At 43.9% G+C, this 17714-nt stretch overlaps 1 protein-coding gene across 1 annotated transcript in view; it reads right to left on the bottom strand.

Moving 5' to 3' along the window:
- The window catches only part of NSF (N-ethylmaleimide sensitive factor, vesicle fusing ATPase), a 74651-nt gene extending 62237 nt beyond the window's left edge, over positions 1 to 12414 (bottom strand). Inside the window, exons 1-4 of the mRNA XM_035893988.1 lie at positions 12000 to 12414; positions 10583 to 10715; positions 10104 to 10281; positions 4134 to 4219 (exon numbers count right to left, since the gene is read on the bottom strand). Coding sequence (XP_035749881.1) covers positions 4134 to 4216 — 83 coding nt within the window. The 5' untranslated portion in view covers positions 4217 to 4219; positions 10104 to 10281; positions 10583 to 10715; positions 12000 to 12414. The remainder of the gene's footprint in view (positions 1 to 4133; positions 4220 to 10103; positions 10282 to 10582; positions 10716 to 11999) is intronic.
- Positions 12415 to 17714: the final 5300 nt, after the last annotated feature.

The raw sequence follows: 17714 nt of genomic DNA, 5'->3' as shown, positions 1-17714 counted from the left end.
TGTGGAGTCTCCTTCTCTGGAGATATTCAAAGCCCGCCTGGATGAAGTCCTGTGTAACATGCTCTAGGAGAACCTGCTTTAGCAGGGGGGTTGGACTAGATGATCTCCCGAGGTCCCTTCCAACCCTTGCGATTCTGTGATTCTGTGACACCCAGGTTGCGATCAGCAGCACAAAGTCCAGCTTCAGGCAGTTCACTAGTGGGGTACCTACCCCAGGTGTCCACACTGGGGCCAAAAATATTTAAACTCTTTGTTAACGACTGGGATGATGGGACAGAGCACACCCTTAGCCAGTCCACAGATGACAAATCTGCTGACTGTGCTGCCATTCAGAGGGACTTTGACAGGGTGGAGACACAGGCTGACACAAATCCCATCAAGTTCAATAAAGGAAAACACAAAGTTCTCCACCTAGGGAGGAATAACCCCGTGCACCAGTACAGGCTGGGGGCCAACTGGCTGGAAAGTGGCTTTGCAGAAAACGACCTGGGATCCTGGTGGATGACAAGTTTAACATGAGCCAGCAACATGCCCCTGCAGCAAAGATGGCAACGTCTCTGGCTGCATTAGGATGACCTTGCCAGCAGGCCAAAGGCGATGATCCTTCCCCGACTGAATGTTGCTCCAAGGACTGGTTCGTTTTCAACTGAGTAGCAGATAAAATAGAGAAGCTGTCCAGGAAGCAGGGACTGAAATCAGGAGGTTTCCAGCGTAGAGTGTTTCAGCCTGAGTAATTCAAATTAACACACAACCAACTGGAAAGCAAGGTATTATGTTGCAGAGCATTAGACAAACATGCCTATAGGCAAAATACAAGTTCCAGCTTCGATACTGGAATACCTTACCAAGAACACACTTGATGACAAATAACACCCTACTAGAAGCAGCAGTCGACAGTAAAAGACCCAAGATCAAGCTTCTTAAGACTGAGATAGATCCTGAGCAGTGCAATAAGTTTGGCTCGAAGCACAGCAGTGACTTCAGCATGTACAGATTCAGCATCTCTGCAGAAAGTAACAAATTCTACCATTGTTGGGTTTCACTTCAGAGAAGCAAAATGCAAGTAAATGAGGATACCTCCTGGTAAAAATGGGGGGAAGACGGGGGGAATACAAATTAAAATTACTGCAGTGGAGTCCACCAAAAACATTTCCAGCAGACCAGAAAGATAGCAGAGCCTGACAGGATGCAAATGGATGCCAGGAAGGAGAAAAAAAAAAAAAAAAAGAGAGAGAGAGAAAAGATAAAGAAAAAAAAAAATCAGCTTTCTGAAAGCAATCTCTAGTCAAGTGATATTAGGAAAGGTCAAATCCTGACAGGTTCTTTGAGAAAAATCTGCAAAAGACACAGGAACAACCATGTTTCTTCCCAAAGACAGCAGGAGCAGGCAGTCTCCAACAGGCTGTAAGCAACCTAAATATTAAGAATGTTCAAAATAAGGCAATAGCAGGAAAAACTGAATGCATTTTTTTACATTGATGTTCACCAGGAAGGAGCTTGGAGAGCTCACGGAGACACATGGGGGAAATCTCAGCCTCATTAACAGCTTCTGCTTCTAAATGAACAAAAGGAACAATGAGTCACCAAGGGCCAGGTCTCTCCCAAGGGCTCCAACAGATGAAACTGCTGCTCTAATCCATGTGTAAAGCCTCGCCTGAACCCATCAGAACCAAAACATGGCCGTGATGTCAATTATTAAGGAGAGCTCCAGACCAGGCCCAGGAAACTGCCAGTTGGCAAGTCTGCTGGCCAGGCTGAACAAACCAACAGAAACTATAATAGATAATGTTAACCTGTGTGTCCATTAGATTTTACGTTCACGAAGAAAAAGCATAGCTTTTTTAAGGGAGAGGATAACTTCTGTATCTATGCAAAGGTGCCAGTAAGCACATGGTGCCAGTAAGAACAATATGGGCAGATACTCCTCTGGTGCATGCTTGGAAACCCCTGTAAATTATTCAGCAAGGCTCCCTGAGGGCTCTTCAGATAAATAAACTGGCATGAGATAAGAGGGATTATCTCCCCATGTAAAAGGCAGGAATAAAAGGTAAGAAGAATTTGTCAGTTCTCAACATAAAAAAATAAATTGCCATTGAGATAACCTGCCCCGGCTTCTTCCCAGACTGCTGACCCCTTCACTGCCTGGGTTTGTTCAGCACTTGTTTCTCTCTCCAAAACACATTGGGAGTCCTCACGATAGAAAGAACTTAAGACAGTGGAACTTATCAAACCAACACAGTACTATAATAATGCATCGCATCCCATCAACTCATGCGTCACAAAATGGTGACTCATACTGGTCCAACTTACAGGATGCAGAAAATGAAGCATGAAGAGACCTACAGTAGCATCCTGGGGATAAACCATCTCACTGATCCAAGGTCAAACTCCCAGCTCTAGACCGTGAGCACCAAATGGAAGTGTTAAAGCAAAGCCCCTTGTGTAGCTATTACCAAAAAAATATTCTGTGCAGCCAGTCATCGTTAGGATGATACAAACCAAATCTGCTGACTGCGTGCAACCTACTGCAGCAGACTATAAGGATGGCCTTGCTCAGTATATCTGCAATGCAGCAGAATGACTACATCCTTCAGTAGCAGATGAATATCACGATGCTTCTCTGTACTCTAGCCTTACGCTTTTCAAAGCGATTTATAGCATCTGCTCACAACCAAACATATGCTGCTTTCTTTATGAGCCCCTATTTCTAGAAATAAGCAGCGCACTCAGGGGGAATCAGTACAGCCAGAATCATGGCCAGCCTGCTTACCAGGCAAGTCTCAGGGTATTGTTCCCTGCAGGTTTCCATAAATGCGATGAAAGAGGGTTCTCAGAGTGAGAAGAAAGCAGCCAGCTGCTGCAGGTCTGGAAGCTGGGTCCCTCCAGGACATTCATATTTGAGGAAATTAACTTTTTTATAATGCATGAGGTACAATGCTCAGTTCAGGTATTTTTATAAGTCAATTACTTTGGAAAAAATCTACTTGGAGAAAAAACATCATCTGAAGATACCAGGACACTACCCTGTCCAAGCAGATACTTTTGCCTGCTTCTGACTCTAAAAGTTGCACTCGTTTGGGGTTTTTTAGGGGGGTGTTTTTGGTTTGGTATTTTATACCACAGATGAGCTTGTGAAATCTCAGTTCAGTTTATCACCGAAGGGCCAGGACGGCTCTCCAGGGTAGCAGCGCAGCAGACTGACAGAACAGAGGAGGCAAGTCTTAAACCATATCACTCCTTTGTTCCCTGCCGTTCAGGGCCACTTCATTCTCCATCCTTAGCAGAATTCATCTGGGCCAGGTGTTTTACGCTAAGACACTAAGTGTATCATTCAATATCTTTTTTGAACATTTTTCCCCATTTTTCAAGCCCAAGCTCTTCCCCCTTCTGCTACATGTGATGCCCTCTCTGCTGACATTACTTCCGTCTACAATCTACATATTTTAGAGAGCCACCATACAGTTGCAGCAAAGCAAGGAAACTAATTATTTGCATTGGCTTCTTCTAATACAAAGCCCTTCTGTGTGGGCTGGGCTGAAAAATTGATGTGTTTTCCTCCTTTCTCGCAAAAGTAAAATCCAAACTCAGCTTCTATCAGTCACCACAGCACTGTAATTAAATAATCCAAATTGTTGTGTCCACACTCTGGTTGTCTCCCCCTTTTGTTCTTGTGCATGAAAACCCCTAGAACGAGTTTCTACTGACTCTGCTCAGCGCTCCAATAGGGTTTGAAAGTGAGAAGATCCCCCTAGTAACACAATTCAATGATAAATATCTACTTGAAATAGCTTAAATATTCCAGCAACTAACAGGAACAACAGCAAAAACAAAACAAACAAACAAGAAAGCTCAAAAAAGCCTGAAGTCCTTCATTAAAACAGCAATTATAATTAGTTAAACAGATCCAGATTCCAAGCAAGAAATGCTCCAGAGAAAAATTTACCTTTTTTTTGGTATCTCCAGTTCTGAGAAAGAGGCACATTTAAAGTTTTTGTCTCTAAAGACACAGAAGTTTTGTTAATTAACCTACTGTATTCACCTTCCCAAATCTGAAATTCCATTCCACCTCCATCCAAATTTTGATAACAACTGCTTTTTAGTTAAAAGTTGAAAGAGCAACAGTGTGCACTTACTGCCCCGACTGGAAGTCCTTCTCATTCACCACAGCGCAGTTGGTTAATGACAGTTCATCAGTGGGACATCTCGCTGCTTGCATAGACTACAAGAGAGAAAGAAGGAGGGGAAAAAAACTATGAAAATTTTATTTTTCCTTTATTAAGTCAAGCCTCAAAACGTCTGTAAATCCACAGAACATGAATAGGTTTCATGAGTATTAATAACAGAGTCCACTGGCATTGACAAGCTCCTCTCTTCACCTTTTCTCCAAACGCTTCTGTTTGATACAGATATTTGTACCCAAAAAGCTCTGCATTTTCTGAGTCCGGTGCAACTTATATTTTCTATCATACCTAGGCAAGTAACTAAAAATTACCGAGGAAGAAGCCTGCAAGGCAAATGCTGTTAACTTGCTAGTGAACCCTGATGTTCATGCAACTTCCCCAAGCCCTGCAACGTGGCAGCAGGTAGCAAAGTGAATGCACTGCAAGGCATTTCTCGCCGTGAAAATAGACACCGGGATACTTTGAAAGCTGGTAAGGCAAAGGCAAAGCAGCCTAGAGGCAGAGCAGTGCCACTACAACCCTGGGTAACCCTATCTCACGTAGCTGTGCTCAGTTAGAGAGCACAGGGAAAAGAGGGTAGAACAAAGATGTTACCCTTCTTCCCTCACTTTACTCGGAAAACCAGAATCTGAGCACATCCATTCTGGATATACGTACTTTGAACAATGCCGTACAGGGCAGCACTGAAAGTCTGTGGGAAGGGTTAATTCTCAGCCAGCTGCTATCCAACTCCACAGAATCTCTATAAACTTCTCAAAAGAAGTATCATAATGCAAATATTATTTCCTCTATAGGAAACTCTATAGCAAAACATCACAGATCAGTAACAAACAGAAGAAAATTAAGTTAAACAGTTCCAGCCTATCACTACTAAAAAAAAAAAAAAAAACTACAACAAATTTTGTGGGGAGTGTCCTCCCCCTTACTTTTTTTTCCCCCCCCACAAAGTCAAAGGAACAATCCTATTTCCAAGGGCATTTTTAATGCCATGTTTAATTTTTTCCCCTCTGCTATTAGTCACAAATTGGCAGCTAAGATAACAAAATACCACCACTCTCCACCCAGTCTGCCCCATTCCATTACGGGTACCAAAGAGAAACCCCAGCCCTTTCCTATATCCCTAACCCCATCTGCTTCTGCAGAATTATTCCATAAAGTAGTGGCTGAAAGATTAAAATTGGGCTTAAAACACCCCTAGAAGTGGAGAAAAGCATGGAAAAGGCAAGATGTCACTAACATTAGCTATAGACTGAAAAAAAAATAATTCAGAGAAAAGCTAAACTGGATCCCCCAGGATGTTATTTTTAGAATCAAAGCACAACTATTTTCTTTGTCAGATACAAATTTGCAGGCAGTGCCACAGAAACTATTTGTCAGTGTCAAACTATTGCTAAAAGCAATTTGGAATGGATTTTCTCTTAAGACAACCTTAAATCCCAGCGCAAGGGGAGGAAACGCACTGATCCTAACGCACACATCGAGATAATTTCCCACGAGTTAACATCCTGCTCAACCTTTCCCTCCCTACACCTCCGGGCCAGTCGAGAACAGAATCCGAGAAAATTCATCTCCACATGGACTGAAGCAAGCCTGCCCTATAGCTCAAACCAACTTTTTGGGTCGTAATGTAATTCTTCTAGAGTACCTGCTATTTAGAAAAGGACTAATTCATTATTTTTACTGAATAATGCTCAGCTGCCCTTGACATATGTGACAACAGAAAAGGATTCCAGTTTCGGCCTTGAAACAGATTTATGTACCTGAATCTGAAGTGTATTAAGAGACTCAATTAAATATTTCTGTAATAAAAAAAAAAAAATATATGAACATCAGCAGACTTCCAAAATACACAGCCTGCCTGTCAAGGCTTACCATCTTCGGGCACTTCACACGAAAAAGTATTCGCTGGTTTGTCATTTCTCCTTCTATTTGAAAGGGGGCTATTTTTTGAACGGCATGCCCTGATAAAACGCATTAGGTAGGATATTTTGAGAAAACCGAACACAGAGCTCCAGGATTAAACCTTTTTACAGCACAAGTCCTCAACTGCATTTTTAATCCTTGCTGACAAACTGCTTCCTACGTGTTAATAGCGAGCGCCTGGCAAAGTTGCCATTCTTCTGGGTTATTCCTGTCCGCAGTTGGGAACGTGCAAGCTTTGCTTTAAGGAAATGCATAAATATAAAGGAACACACTGCAAATCCAGCACCAAGCGCTCCTTTTGCAAGCTCTACAATATGATAGATGCATGGCAAAACATCCCTGGGCATCTGACATGTGAAATAACGTAGCTGCTTCCACAGCAGTATCAGCACTGACTGTGCTAGCCATCCCACAGCCCAGCACATTCACCTCCTGGGCTGTTCAGTGGAATCCCCTTTCTCCCTGGGCAATGACCAACATTTCAGGCCTCATTGTAATCTGCGCTGTGCTCCCAGCTCTCCAGTATACCCCTTCCTCAAGCTCTAAAGTCATTTTGCAGAACTTCAACACATTATCAGTATACAGAAGTGGTTTTAACATAATACAGCTTGTGCAAGGAAAGGGCGTCGCTCAATGGACACAGGTTCTCATGAGTGTGCAAGGGAAATTTAGGGAAATCTGGCCATTTTAGAGATGATTAAACTGGAAAGCACCCAGACAAGGAGGAACACACTGCTCTAGTGCATTGCAGGGGCTTCCTCTCACCTCCCCTCTCCTCACCCCAGTGCTCACGTCCCCAGAACTGCTGCTCACAGGGATCCTTGTCTTGTCTGCCAAGCAACTGAGCTGTCGCAGCAAGGATGTGGGCACTGGCTGCTCCAGAGTAAGTTGTTCTGGCACAAATGCAGCAGTCCCGAGCTGTAACATGCGCCACTGGAGCCTGGAGGGCTGTCATACACCAGTGGTCGTACTGTCAAGGAACTGTTTAAGCTCTTTGAAGCCTGCCACATGAGGATGGGTTGAGAGAGCTGGGTGTGTTCAGCCTTGAGCAAAGGAGGCTCAGAGGGGATCTCATCACCACATACCAGTACTTAAAGGGCGGCTACAAAGAAGATGGAGGCTCCCTTCTCACAAGGAGTCCCATGGAGAAGACGAGGGGTAATGGGTACAAGTTAATCCCAAGAAGATTCCGATTGGACAGGAAAGGAAAATTTTCCACCATGAGAACAGTCAACCATTGGAATAATCTCCCCAGGGGAGGGGTTGACTCTGCCATGCTGGACACTTTTAAGACTCAGCTGGACAGGGTGCTGGGCTGTCTTGTCTAGACTGTGCTCTTACCTAGAAAGGTTGGGCCAGATGATCCTTGAGGTCCCTTCCAACCTGGGATTCTCTGATTCTATGATTCTTACATTTTGGGTTCCAGCTTCCCAAAACACCAGCACAAGGACTCCCAGAACCCTGTACCCTCTAAGAAATCTTCAAGTAAGTTTACACAAGCTAATTTTAAGCTAACTAGCAGGTTACTGCTAGCAACTAGACAAAGCAACACAAAGCTCTGCTCTAGCAAACCACTAGAGCAGATCTTGCAGCTGACAGTGAATGCCATCTGCTGCAGGTACACTGCTGGCAGTGCTAGTTTGAAGGTGACCCATATACATCTTCACAGGTTGCAGTTATGCTCGCGTCCACAATATAGATATATTAGGCTTAAAGTAGCAAAAGAAGTCTTCCCTGCTTCCAGGTATTGTTCTGGTTTATGCAAGGAGGAGGCTTCAAGGGCAGAGAAGCTTTAGGAAGGTGATTCCACACCTAAGACGGCACTTTCATTCTAAAGCATCTTCAGCCAGAGGCATCCATCTACAGGCACACAGCATCTGCTACTAAATCCATGCCTACGCAGAGGTCTACTCCAATATTCCTTCTGTTTACCAAGAGACAAATGAGACCACATGACACACAGATAAATCTTGTGCTGGAAGACAAATGTGAGGGACCTTACCTTTGGATTTATGACAAAGCAGTAATTTTGTCTCTACTCTTCTCAGCTGGGCTGATGCTAACCATGAAAATCCAGCGCCAGGAGGCTCAGTGATGCTGACATATTTTCCTCTCACAAAGTAAACGTTGCCGCAAACAACAAATACCTTCATAATAGAAACCACCACCATAATGTCTAATCTTTCCAAGATTTTTTTCCTAAATCGCATGGATTCCAGTTTTCCTCCACAAAAATATGAAACTGAGTTGTTCTTGCATTTTAGGAGAGCTCAGCCCAGAAAGCAATGCTAAGTTATTTGGGTATTTTTATACATACATAAACCACATCTTTTCTCCTTCTGAATTTCAAGACAAGCATTCAAAGCAAAAGCTGAATAATAATGAATAATAAAATCTCTGGAATATTACACATAGTACACTATACATTGCTGCGTGGGCAAGCACACAGTACAAAAATATGGTTAATATTTGTGAACTGTTAAGGCTGATGATAGAGGAAGCTGAAGAAAAACATCTTGCCCATTACTCAGACCCCACAGGAGATGCTGGTGGTACGCAACAGACATGCACTACTACCTGTCAGTTGTTACTGAAGAGAAAAGCTGAAATATTAAGTGCTGAGGCAGAGATACTCTTCATTTGAAACAGCTTAACTCATTTAATTTCCTAATCCTGCCCAAGAGATTATGAAACAGCTTCTAAAACTGAGGCAGGTTTTGTTCTGCGCACTGTCTCTACAGGGTTTGTATAACCCAAGTATTGTTAGTGTTACATATTTAAAATTTTCTTTTGTGTAAAACATATAGACACAGATATACATGCATACATGTATATGCATAGGTACTTATATTTAATTTCTGTCCCACCGGCAGACAAGCGTTAGGAAACATGACAACTCAAGGTACTAGAAATTTAAGTTTCTTCTGTAGATCCCACTGCCAGCTCTGTAGAAAGGGGGATCCCCACCTCATAAAGCACCTTGGCTCCACTGTAACAGCTGTTGGGTACCAAAGCACCTTTAAGCCCAGAGCTTCATCACCCAAAGAAGAGGGGAACAAAGAACCTGTGCAGGAGTTATTCTCAGGAAGAAAGTTTAGTCCAGATTCCCCAGGGACCGAGCGGAGATGTGCCTGCCTGGTGGCTGTGTGGTAGCATGGCTGGCTCAAAGGTGTTTGAAGTCAAACATTCACCACTAAAAAGTCTGCAAATAAAATTAGTTTGAATACTAAAAGGAAAAATTATGATATTAAAGGAACTCTGGAGATAAACAGGGAACCGAGATGATGATATGTAGACCCTACGTTATCCAAGACTATGCTCCTGATGGAAAGCAGACATGCATGGAGCATGGAAAAGATCCAATGGACCGAGTGACAACAGAATCTGAGATGAACATTAAAACTGCAAGTGTCAGGAGCCAGCTGCGCACAGATGACAAACACCAGCGTTAGCACGCAGGAAGATGGGCAGCAGCAGAGCTAGGTCAGTGATAGCCTGGGAGAAGGAGACAAATCATGCTCGCCCAGCATAGGAAAGCCTGAAGAGGATTATGGCTACTTTCTCTCTACATACACACACACACCCCCGATGGAGCTGAATATCAGAGAGGAAAAACAAATCTAAAGGACAGAAGAAATTGGTATAAAATGATAGCTGCGCTGTACTGAGTAGCAGTTAAGAAAGGGTTGCTAACCAGGAGAGGAAGCCAGCACTGTAATAGTGGGAAACAGTAAACGCTAAACCAAAACTCCTTTAAAGAAAGCATTCAGCAATATTTGTGAAAGGAATGACAATGCGATGCCTACAATAGGGACCAGATTCAGCAACAGGAGATGTCCTAAATGCTGTGTTTCTAAAATTTAAAAAAAAAATTTAAAAGAAGTTACTAGTGTTCCTAGTTTGCAGCAGGTTTTTCTGGACATCTCAAAAAAAAAAAATACTTGAATAAAGTTTGCAGAGTTCTGCAGCTACAAGAAGAGATCAAACACCTACAAGTACCTTTTTGGAACAGTGGGCTTGGCAAGACAGGTTTCTTTTCCAGATCTACAGTCACTCAGAGAGAGCCCCACTGTGCCCAGCAGGGTAAGCACACTGTCCCCCAGGACAAGCAGCTCAGGACCAGCCTTTCCATCTGCTCCATCTGACCTCCAGTTTACTTTTCTGGAAGCATTTATACCTGTCAGGAAGGAAATGCATTCTCTCTTGATAACAAGCTGGTAAATACCGATTTTCTACTCCTATTAAAAGAAGAATGCATTAAGAAAGTTAAAATCCCAGAATTAATATTCAAATTTTTGTCAAAGCCAGGGAACTTTGCTCAAGCCAACACCAATACAGCCTCAATACAGAGTCCAGATGAAAACAACTGCTGAGATGCCGCCCTCCTTCCTGCACCCCCCGGCCCCAACAACCCCTCCAGTATGAATTGCTTGCTCCAAGGAGGCACCAAGGTGAACACAGCTATGCCGCATACACACCAGCTTAAAATATGGGAGAGGGAAGAGTTCACATCACCACCTCCTGAATCATCCAGGGCTGGAGACGAAACAGGGAATGCTTTCCCCCACGTTGTTTCGTGCCTGCACCACCAGTAACTTTTCTCTTTCTCACCTGGTAACACACAGAGTTGTCTACATAAGCAAAGAAGGTCAAGCCCAATCGTCAGCGGGCGTTAGCAATACAGACCCCAACAAGCCTTCACTGGCAGTTCTTTATACACAATATATACTTAATACATTTTCCTTTTTCTTTATCTAACAGTAGACATGCACTCCTCTCATGGGCCTGGGCAGTAATCTAGAAATTACTTCCATCTTAGCATGTGAAAGCCACTTTATTAGGACGGAAGTGCCTATCTTAGCAATTAGAGGATATTGGTTTTTAGGGTGGTGACTGCTGCTCACCCTCTGTTTGCAAAGTTTACAGCCAAATTAATTCAGTGCAGCAACAGGAGCTTTGTAACTTCAGCACTCATTTACCCAGTGCAGTTAAGGAAATGCACGTAGCTTTGGGAATTTGGCCATGGAGTTTCCGTTACTTTGCAATGTTACCAGAAATACAATTTACAGTTCCAAGACTGAAGGGTTTGCCTGATCCAGAATAGCAGGAGAAACAAGTGCACTAACGGAGAACTTCTGTCAGCTACTAGTATCAGGTAGCATCTATAATCTAACTAACTAGGCTGCTCGGCTCAAAGTTGTCATTCTCCACACCAGTTCTTCACAGTACAATCAATAAAGTGATTTCAGAAAATACACCTGTGCCTGTGCTGCTGTGCCATACAACCAGGAAGCTGTTTCCTAACAGTTTAGCATAAGCATCAGCTCCACCTTCCAATTAAGCAGTAACGACACAGAATATGTGCATTTGTAATTAACACATCCATTTCTGGAGTGGATGTTGCCTCACATTTCTTCTGTGAGCCAAGATCATCAACAATTTAATTACAGGGAATTGCTACTTGTCATGTTTCATTGAAACCTCTTTTAAAAATGCTTAAAGGCCTGAAACATCACACAACCACATCCAAGATGTCAGCCTAGGATGCAAGTCACAGGGTTTTGACGCCCTAGCTGTGAGGACACTTAATGGATGCAAGTTTCTTCTCATTTATTTAGAAAAGTTACTCAACAGGAACAAGGTTAAAAATATCCCCTTAAACTTGGAATTTGCCTTGTGAAAGCCTGAGATGCTGCTATCCCCGCGTACTTGCAATTCACCTCTCCACTGATGGGCTGCTGCATCCGGCACTAAACTTCTCCAGGACACTGACTAATGTACCAAATGCTACCCAATTATAAGCAGTTTGTGTTTAAGATGCGGTACCTTGCAAGTATTTCTGTATTTTCTAGAGAAAAAGCATGTAGCTTGACACAACTCTAAGGCATAACTTACTCCAGATTTTTTGATAGGAGGTCATTGCTTTATTGCATCCCAGGAGACCGGAGAAACATGTTAAGTCTTTTTATGCTGCAAACATTTGACCTTCCTGAACTCAGTATCTGACAGACATACACAGGACAGAGCATAGCAGAGCGGCAGCAGGGCAAGAGAGTGCCTGAAGAACTATATATCCAGCCTTGATTTAACAAGCAGCAGTATTAGCAGTTGGCTCAAATGCAGAGTAACAGGATACTGTGTCGAAAGCTTTTCTATCAACTGTAGTGACTGCATTCCTTGCTTGATTTTTTCTGTGCACAGATCTCCAACACAACTCTCAGATTCCTGGAGGTCAAAAAAAAACTTCTGAAGATGGCCAATAAGGGAATTCAGTAACAAAACTCTGGTCACTGCCAAAGAACTTCCTTGATTTGAGACAGCATCCTGACAGGTATGCGAATGACTGCCTCATGTGGAGGCCACACTCTGAACCTCACCCCTCCAAAAAATATTGCAGTTACTAAGATCATTGCTACCCATCATACTGCTCAGGGGTCAGCTAGCACTCACTGCACCAGGTCTTCCTAAAGCTTGTCCTCTCTCACGCTTACAAGTGTACTTGGACAATATCCACCAATACCTGGACCAAAAAAAGATCAAAACATGACATAAGGACCTATATTTTAGTTTTCAGGGGGTTTTGTACATTTTTATGTAAACAAAGGAGTCAATGATAATTTTATTCCACTGAAAGCCATGCCCTGCTTGGTGGGTAACTTAGCAAAATGTACGTAACACTATTTTCTAAGGACTGGCTTTCTGTGAACTCAGGCAGATCTGATTTTATGACAGAAATTTCTCCAAATTCATCTCCTAAACCGCAGGGTCTTCTCCTGAACGACCTCTGTGCTCTAAGGTACAGGACACAGAACAGAGGATAGGAAGAGAGAAGATCTTGCTGTGCTACGGAAAAAAAAAAAGTAACATTTAAGAAATTCACACTTGAAATGATCCTCAAAAAGATTCTTTGATTTTTACAGATTTTTTCCTAATGAGAAAAATTCTTAATGAAATGTAGTCATTTTGGTCTGCTGCAGTGAAAAGAAGAGGTGGGACACACCAGCACCCCAAAAACTGGAGAAGGAGAGGCAGCACTGACGTGTCCCTATTCCGCTGTCCTTTTAGGTATAAGTTCTGGACATGCTGCTTCTGCAACACTAAGCCAAGCAACAAATTAAAGTTAATCAAAGATTACAAAGGTCAGATATCCCATGCCCACAAGCATTCACATGGTTGTCAGAATTTTATTCTAAATAATTTAGCATGGGTTTTTATAAGGCAGAATTCCTGTAAGCAGGGTACAAGTCTATTTGCGATGATTTCACAAGACAGATATGCAGTTGCAGAAGTGATCTCAGAGATCAGATTCAGATTTATTTTTCTCCCAGTTCCCTAAAACATAGCTAAAAACCTATTTCTTCATATTATATATTAGGAAACACTAAAAAAAGATAAGTGATGATAGAAGGTTCAGTACCACACTGCAAGAAAGAACTGAGTTGATTCACAAATGTTTCTTTAGTTGCCTGATGACACCTGCATCTATGAAGGCTGATTCCATACGTTAGCAGAAATCAGACTTTACAGCTTTAACCCATAAACATAAAATCCAACCCTCAAAGTTTCTACCAAACTTTCCAGCCTAAAACTGCCCTGGGATCGACTGCAAGGGAGCACAAGAGAGCTCGCTTAGTCCAGCCATGTCTTCAGCACCACAAAACACCGAGGGATACAGCCTGTCCTTCACCACCCTTCCCACCAGCGCTACGCTCTCTCAGTTTGACAGCTGATTTCAACAGACGTCGGCAATACATCTTCTGCTCAAGTCACAGGCTCTTCTAGAGGAGTTACGGCACAGTTCTGCAAGATAAACAAACATCTACCAGTACCTGCGTGAAACGATAATCATTTCCAACCCAATACAGACATAAATCTCTCATGAGGAGCAAACAGGCAAGCATCTCCTATCGCTGGACTAACATCAGTACCACCCCAAATGAGCCCCAAATAGCAAATAAAGAAAAATTAAGGTGTTATAGTATTTATACCATATAAAACAGCCATTGTTTCTAATCATCATGGACTGTTACACAAGTCGCAGCTATTACAAAACTTTAATATTCCTTCAAGAAAAACACACCTGCCTCTCTGATTGGGGATTGTCACCAGCATCCATGCTACCAAATCAAGGTTCAGCACAGGTGATTTCCTCTTTGAAGGAAGCCAGACCCCCTGCCAGCTTGCAAGAGTAAAGCTGCAGCCCCATACACCTGCTTCAGTTCCTACACCATTTCTTTACGTAGCTCTGCAATCTGGTACAGTACAAACACAAATGCAGCTTGTTCTGGATCAACAGCTTGACACTGGCTGGAACAAGTCAGAGAAATCATCTGGCCTTTACACATCCCTTTGAGAACAAATTCCTAATGAGGGTCAAATCAATTAGCTACAGACAGCAGTTAACTTCCAGAGGTCCAGTCGTGGTACAAAGGATCCATAACCAACTACGGACACAGCCAGACAGCTTTCCACCATTCCCTCTTCTGTAGTAGATGCTGGCTGATGTCTTGGCATGACTCAGTGCTCTGTTTGTGTGCTTAATGATTACCGTGCAGAGAGAGATACAGAATAAATTATAACAGAAACAGCCATCATTTCCAATCATCATAAACTATTTTTCCCGTAAACTTCAATCACCATTAATCACTGTCTCTTCCTTGAGATTGAGGAAAACCTGTGCAATTAAGGGAGTAGAGTAATATACCTGAAACAGCCGCAGACAATTAATAAGATTTGGCTTATCATTTGCCTAAATTATTTTAAATGTTACTACAAGTTTAAAGATTTTGCCTCTTTCCTACATCAGGAAAGCCATTCATTTCTCTCTGCAAAAGCATACCTACACAAATCAAATCGCATGAGTCTAATAAACGAGTCTAAGCTCTAAATTGCATTGCAGGACAATTTTTCAGGCCAGAAGTAGACACTGAAGCTTTCTCTACCCATTCTCCCGGCTTAAGAACCTTTTAAAAACGCTGACAACAGAACAGCATCAGTGTTCCAGTATCAGACTCACCTGTTGTACCTAGAGATATCACACACCTCCACCCTCCTACCTACTATTCCTTATTTATACAGACAAGGATCACAGGAACTCCGATGTCACATCCGAAATGTATGCTGTTGCTTCCTCACCCTGACCTCTGCATCCTTTTCAGAGCTGCTGCTATCCCACATACAAGCTGGAGGGAGCAGGTAGCTCGATTCTTAATTTACATTAACAGCATTCAACACACTGCAAGATTGGATCACACTCAGAAAATTACATTAAACACTTTGCTTAAGAACTCTCTTCACAGCATTAAATAATCTGATAATTCTGCAACAATTATATTTGTAGATAAATCATGAAAACACTGAATAGTAAGAAGCTTCCTGGTAACCCAAGGAAAGCATCACCCACTTGAATTGCCAGATTACAAGGCAATTAAGCTCCAATCTTTCTCTTAAATTTGCATAAATCCCCCCCCTTCCTCACCAGGCTTCCAAGTTGGCCAAATAAAGACATGCTTTTTCAGGTGTTTAGTAGCACAAAAGCTCACAGAAGCAGGAAAAAGTTGGGGCTGATCCCTCTCCTTCCTCCCTACATCCCCAGGCACCATCTCCAGCACTCCAAAGAATGGACTCCATTCACTGATCACCCAGCACACGAGGGCAACCAAAAACTCACCCGTCAAACTACAAGGGTAGCTTCCTCTGTCAGCTTAGCATGCTGAAAAGGCTGAAGGCAGGCTCAGGGGAGCAAGTGAGCAGGGGGTAAGACAAGACCACTGCAGCCAGATTGGTTACAGTTGGCTACAAGGGGTCTCAGAACAACATTCATTATTGCTAAAATGATCTTACCACCGATGAAAGCACTGGGCTCCCACTTCTGCAGAAAGCTGGAAAAAAAGCTAGTCAAAACACACAGATTTCTCCTGGGTTAGCTGCAAAGGCCAAGATGAAGAAAAAAGGTGCAAGGAAGAAAGTAAGACCACAGATCTGGAGCAGGGACAGAAGAAAAGCTCTTAAAAAGAGAGAGACTGCAAAACGTGCAATTTTTTTCTCAATTAATCAGCACTTCAGAGGTGGCACTCGTGTATATCTGCTCACTTGTGATGCACAGCTTATCACTGGGCCAAATTTCTTACCACTGCTCTGACCTCCACTGCTCTGCATCACACCACTGCACCATCTGCCGTTGCATCCACCAGACAAACCATAATAAAAAAACTTATAAGAAAGCCTATTCCCCAATATCTCAATCACTGAACTGTTTGGCCAAAACAAAAGATTTCAACCTGAAGCAAATATTAATGAAAAATGTGACTTTTACAAGCATGACTGAGCTGATAGCAAAGAGAAGAGCAACCTTAGCAACCTTGCAGCACTTGGAGATGGGCACCTGAAAACAGAGGGGATATACAAGGCACTACAAAAAGCAATGCGACAGACAAGGCTGTTCCTTCACATTTTAAGGTCTTTTTGGCCACTTGCTGATGTTATCTAAGCAGTTGCTGATAAGGGATTTTTTTAATTTTTAAAAAAAATATGGGACAAAAATCACTGCACAACCCTTAAGGTGTGTTTTAACACAATACAATTTATACCCACATCACAGGATGTTGCTTGGCTGATGTCTGCAGGGCAGAGGACTCTCTAGGGCCTCAAAGAACCCCACAAACCTGCCCCATATTCCACAGCACCAACGGGTCACCAGGGCCTCCTAGCACCCTTGAAAGACTGCCAAACCCTGCTGCACACACCACAGGGACGGGGTCACCCCATCCTCATGGAGGTCTTCAGAGAATCCCACAATCCTGTCCCACATCCCAGAGCACCAAGGGGTCACCCCACCCTCACAGCATCCTTAGAGGACCCTGCCCCACAACCCACAGGGAGAAGGGTCACCACAGCCTCACAGCACCCCTAGGGCACCCTAAAATCCTGCCCTGCTCCCCACAGGGCCTGAGGCAGGGTTGCTGCAGCCTCACAGCACCCTAAGGGGACCCCAAATCCAGCAACACCAAGGGGTCACTAGGGCTTCACAGCACGCCCGGGGACCCCAGGATCCTGCCCACACCCCACAGGGAGAGGGGTCACCTCAGCCTCACAGTACTCCTGAGGAAGCCCTAGAACCTCACCCTACAGCACCAAGGCATTGCCACAGCCCCACAGCACCCCTGGGGAACCCTAAAATCCCGCCCTGCATCCCACAGGGCCACTGCAACCTCACAGCACCCTTAGAGAACCCTAAATCCTGCCTCCCACCCGCAGGGAGAGGGGTCACCCTGGGCTCACAGCGCTCCTGAGGTAACCCCACATGTCCTGCCCCACACACTATGTCACCAAGGGGCCACCCCGGCCTCATGGCACCCTTGGGGGACCCTAAAATCCTGCCCCACAGGGGGAGGATCACCCTGGCTTCACAGGGCTCCCGAGGGAACCCCAAGGTCCTGTCCCATAGGCCACATCACCAAGGGGCCACCCCGGCCTCACAACACCCCAGGGGACGCTGCAGTCCTCCCCCACAGGGAGAAGGTCCACCCCGACCTCACAGCACCCTCAGGGACCCCGGACCACCGGGGGGGGGAGCACCACAGCCTCACGGGACCCTCAGGGGACCTCACA

This window comes from Egretta garzetta, unplaced genomic scaffold (assembly GCF_000687185.1).
Source record: "Egretta garzetta isolate BGI_Z169 unplaced genomic scaffold, ASM68718v1 scaffold745, whole genome shotgun sequence".
Lineage (NCBI taxonomy): Eukaryota > Metazoa > Chordata > Aves > Pelecaniformes > Ardeidae > Egretta > Egretta garzetta.
This window is presented reverse-complemented; position numbering and strand designations above follow the sequence as displayed.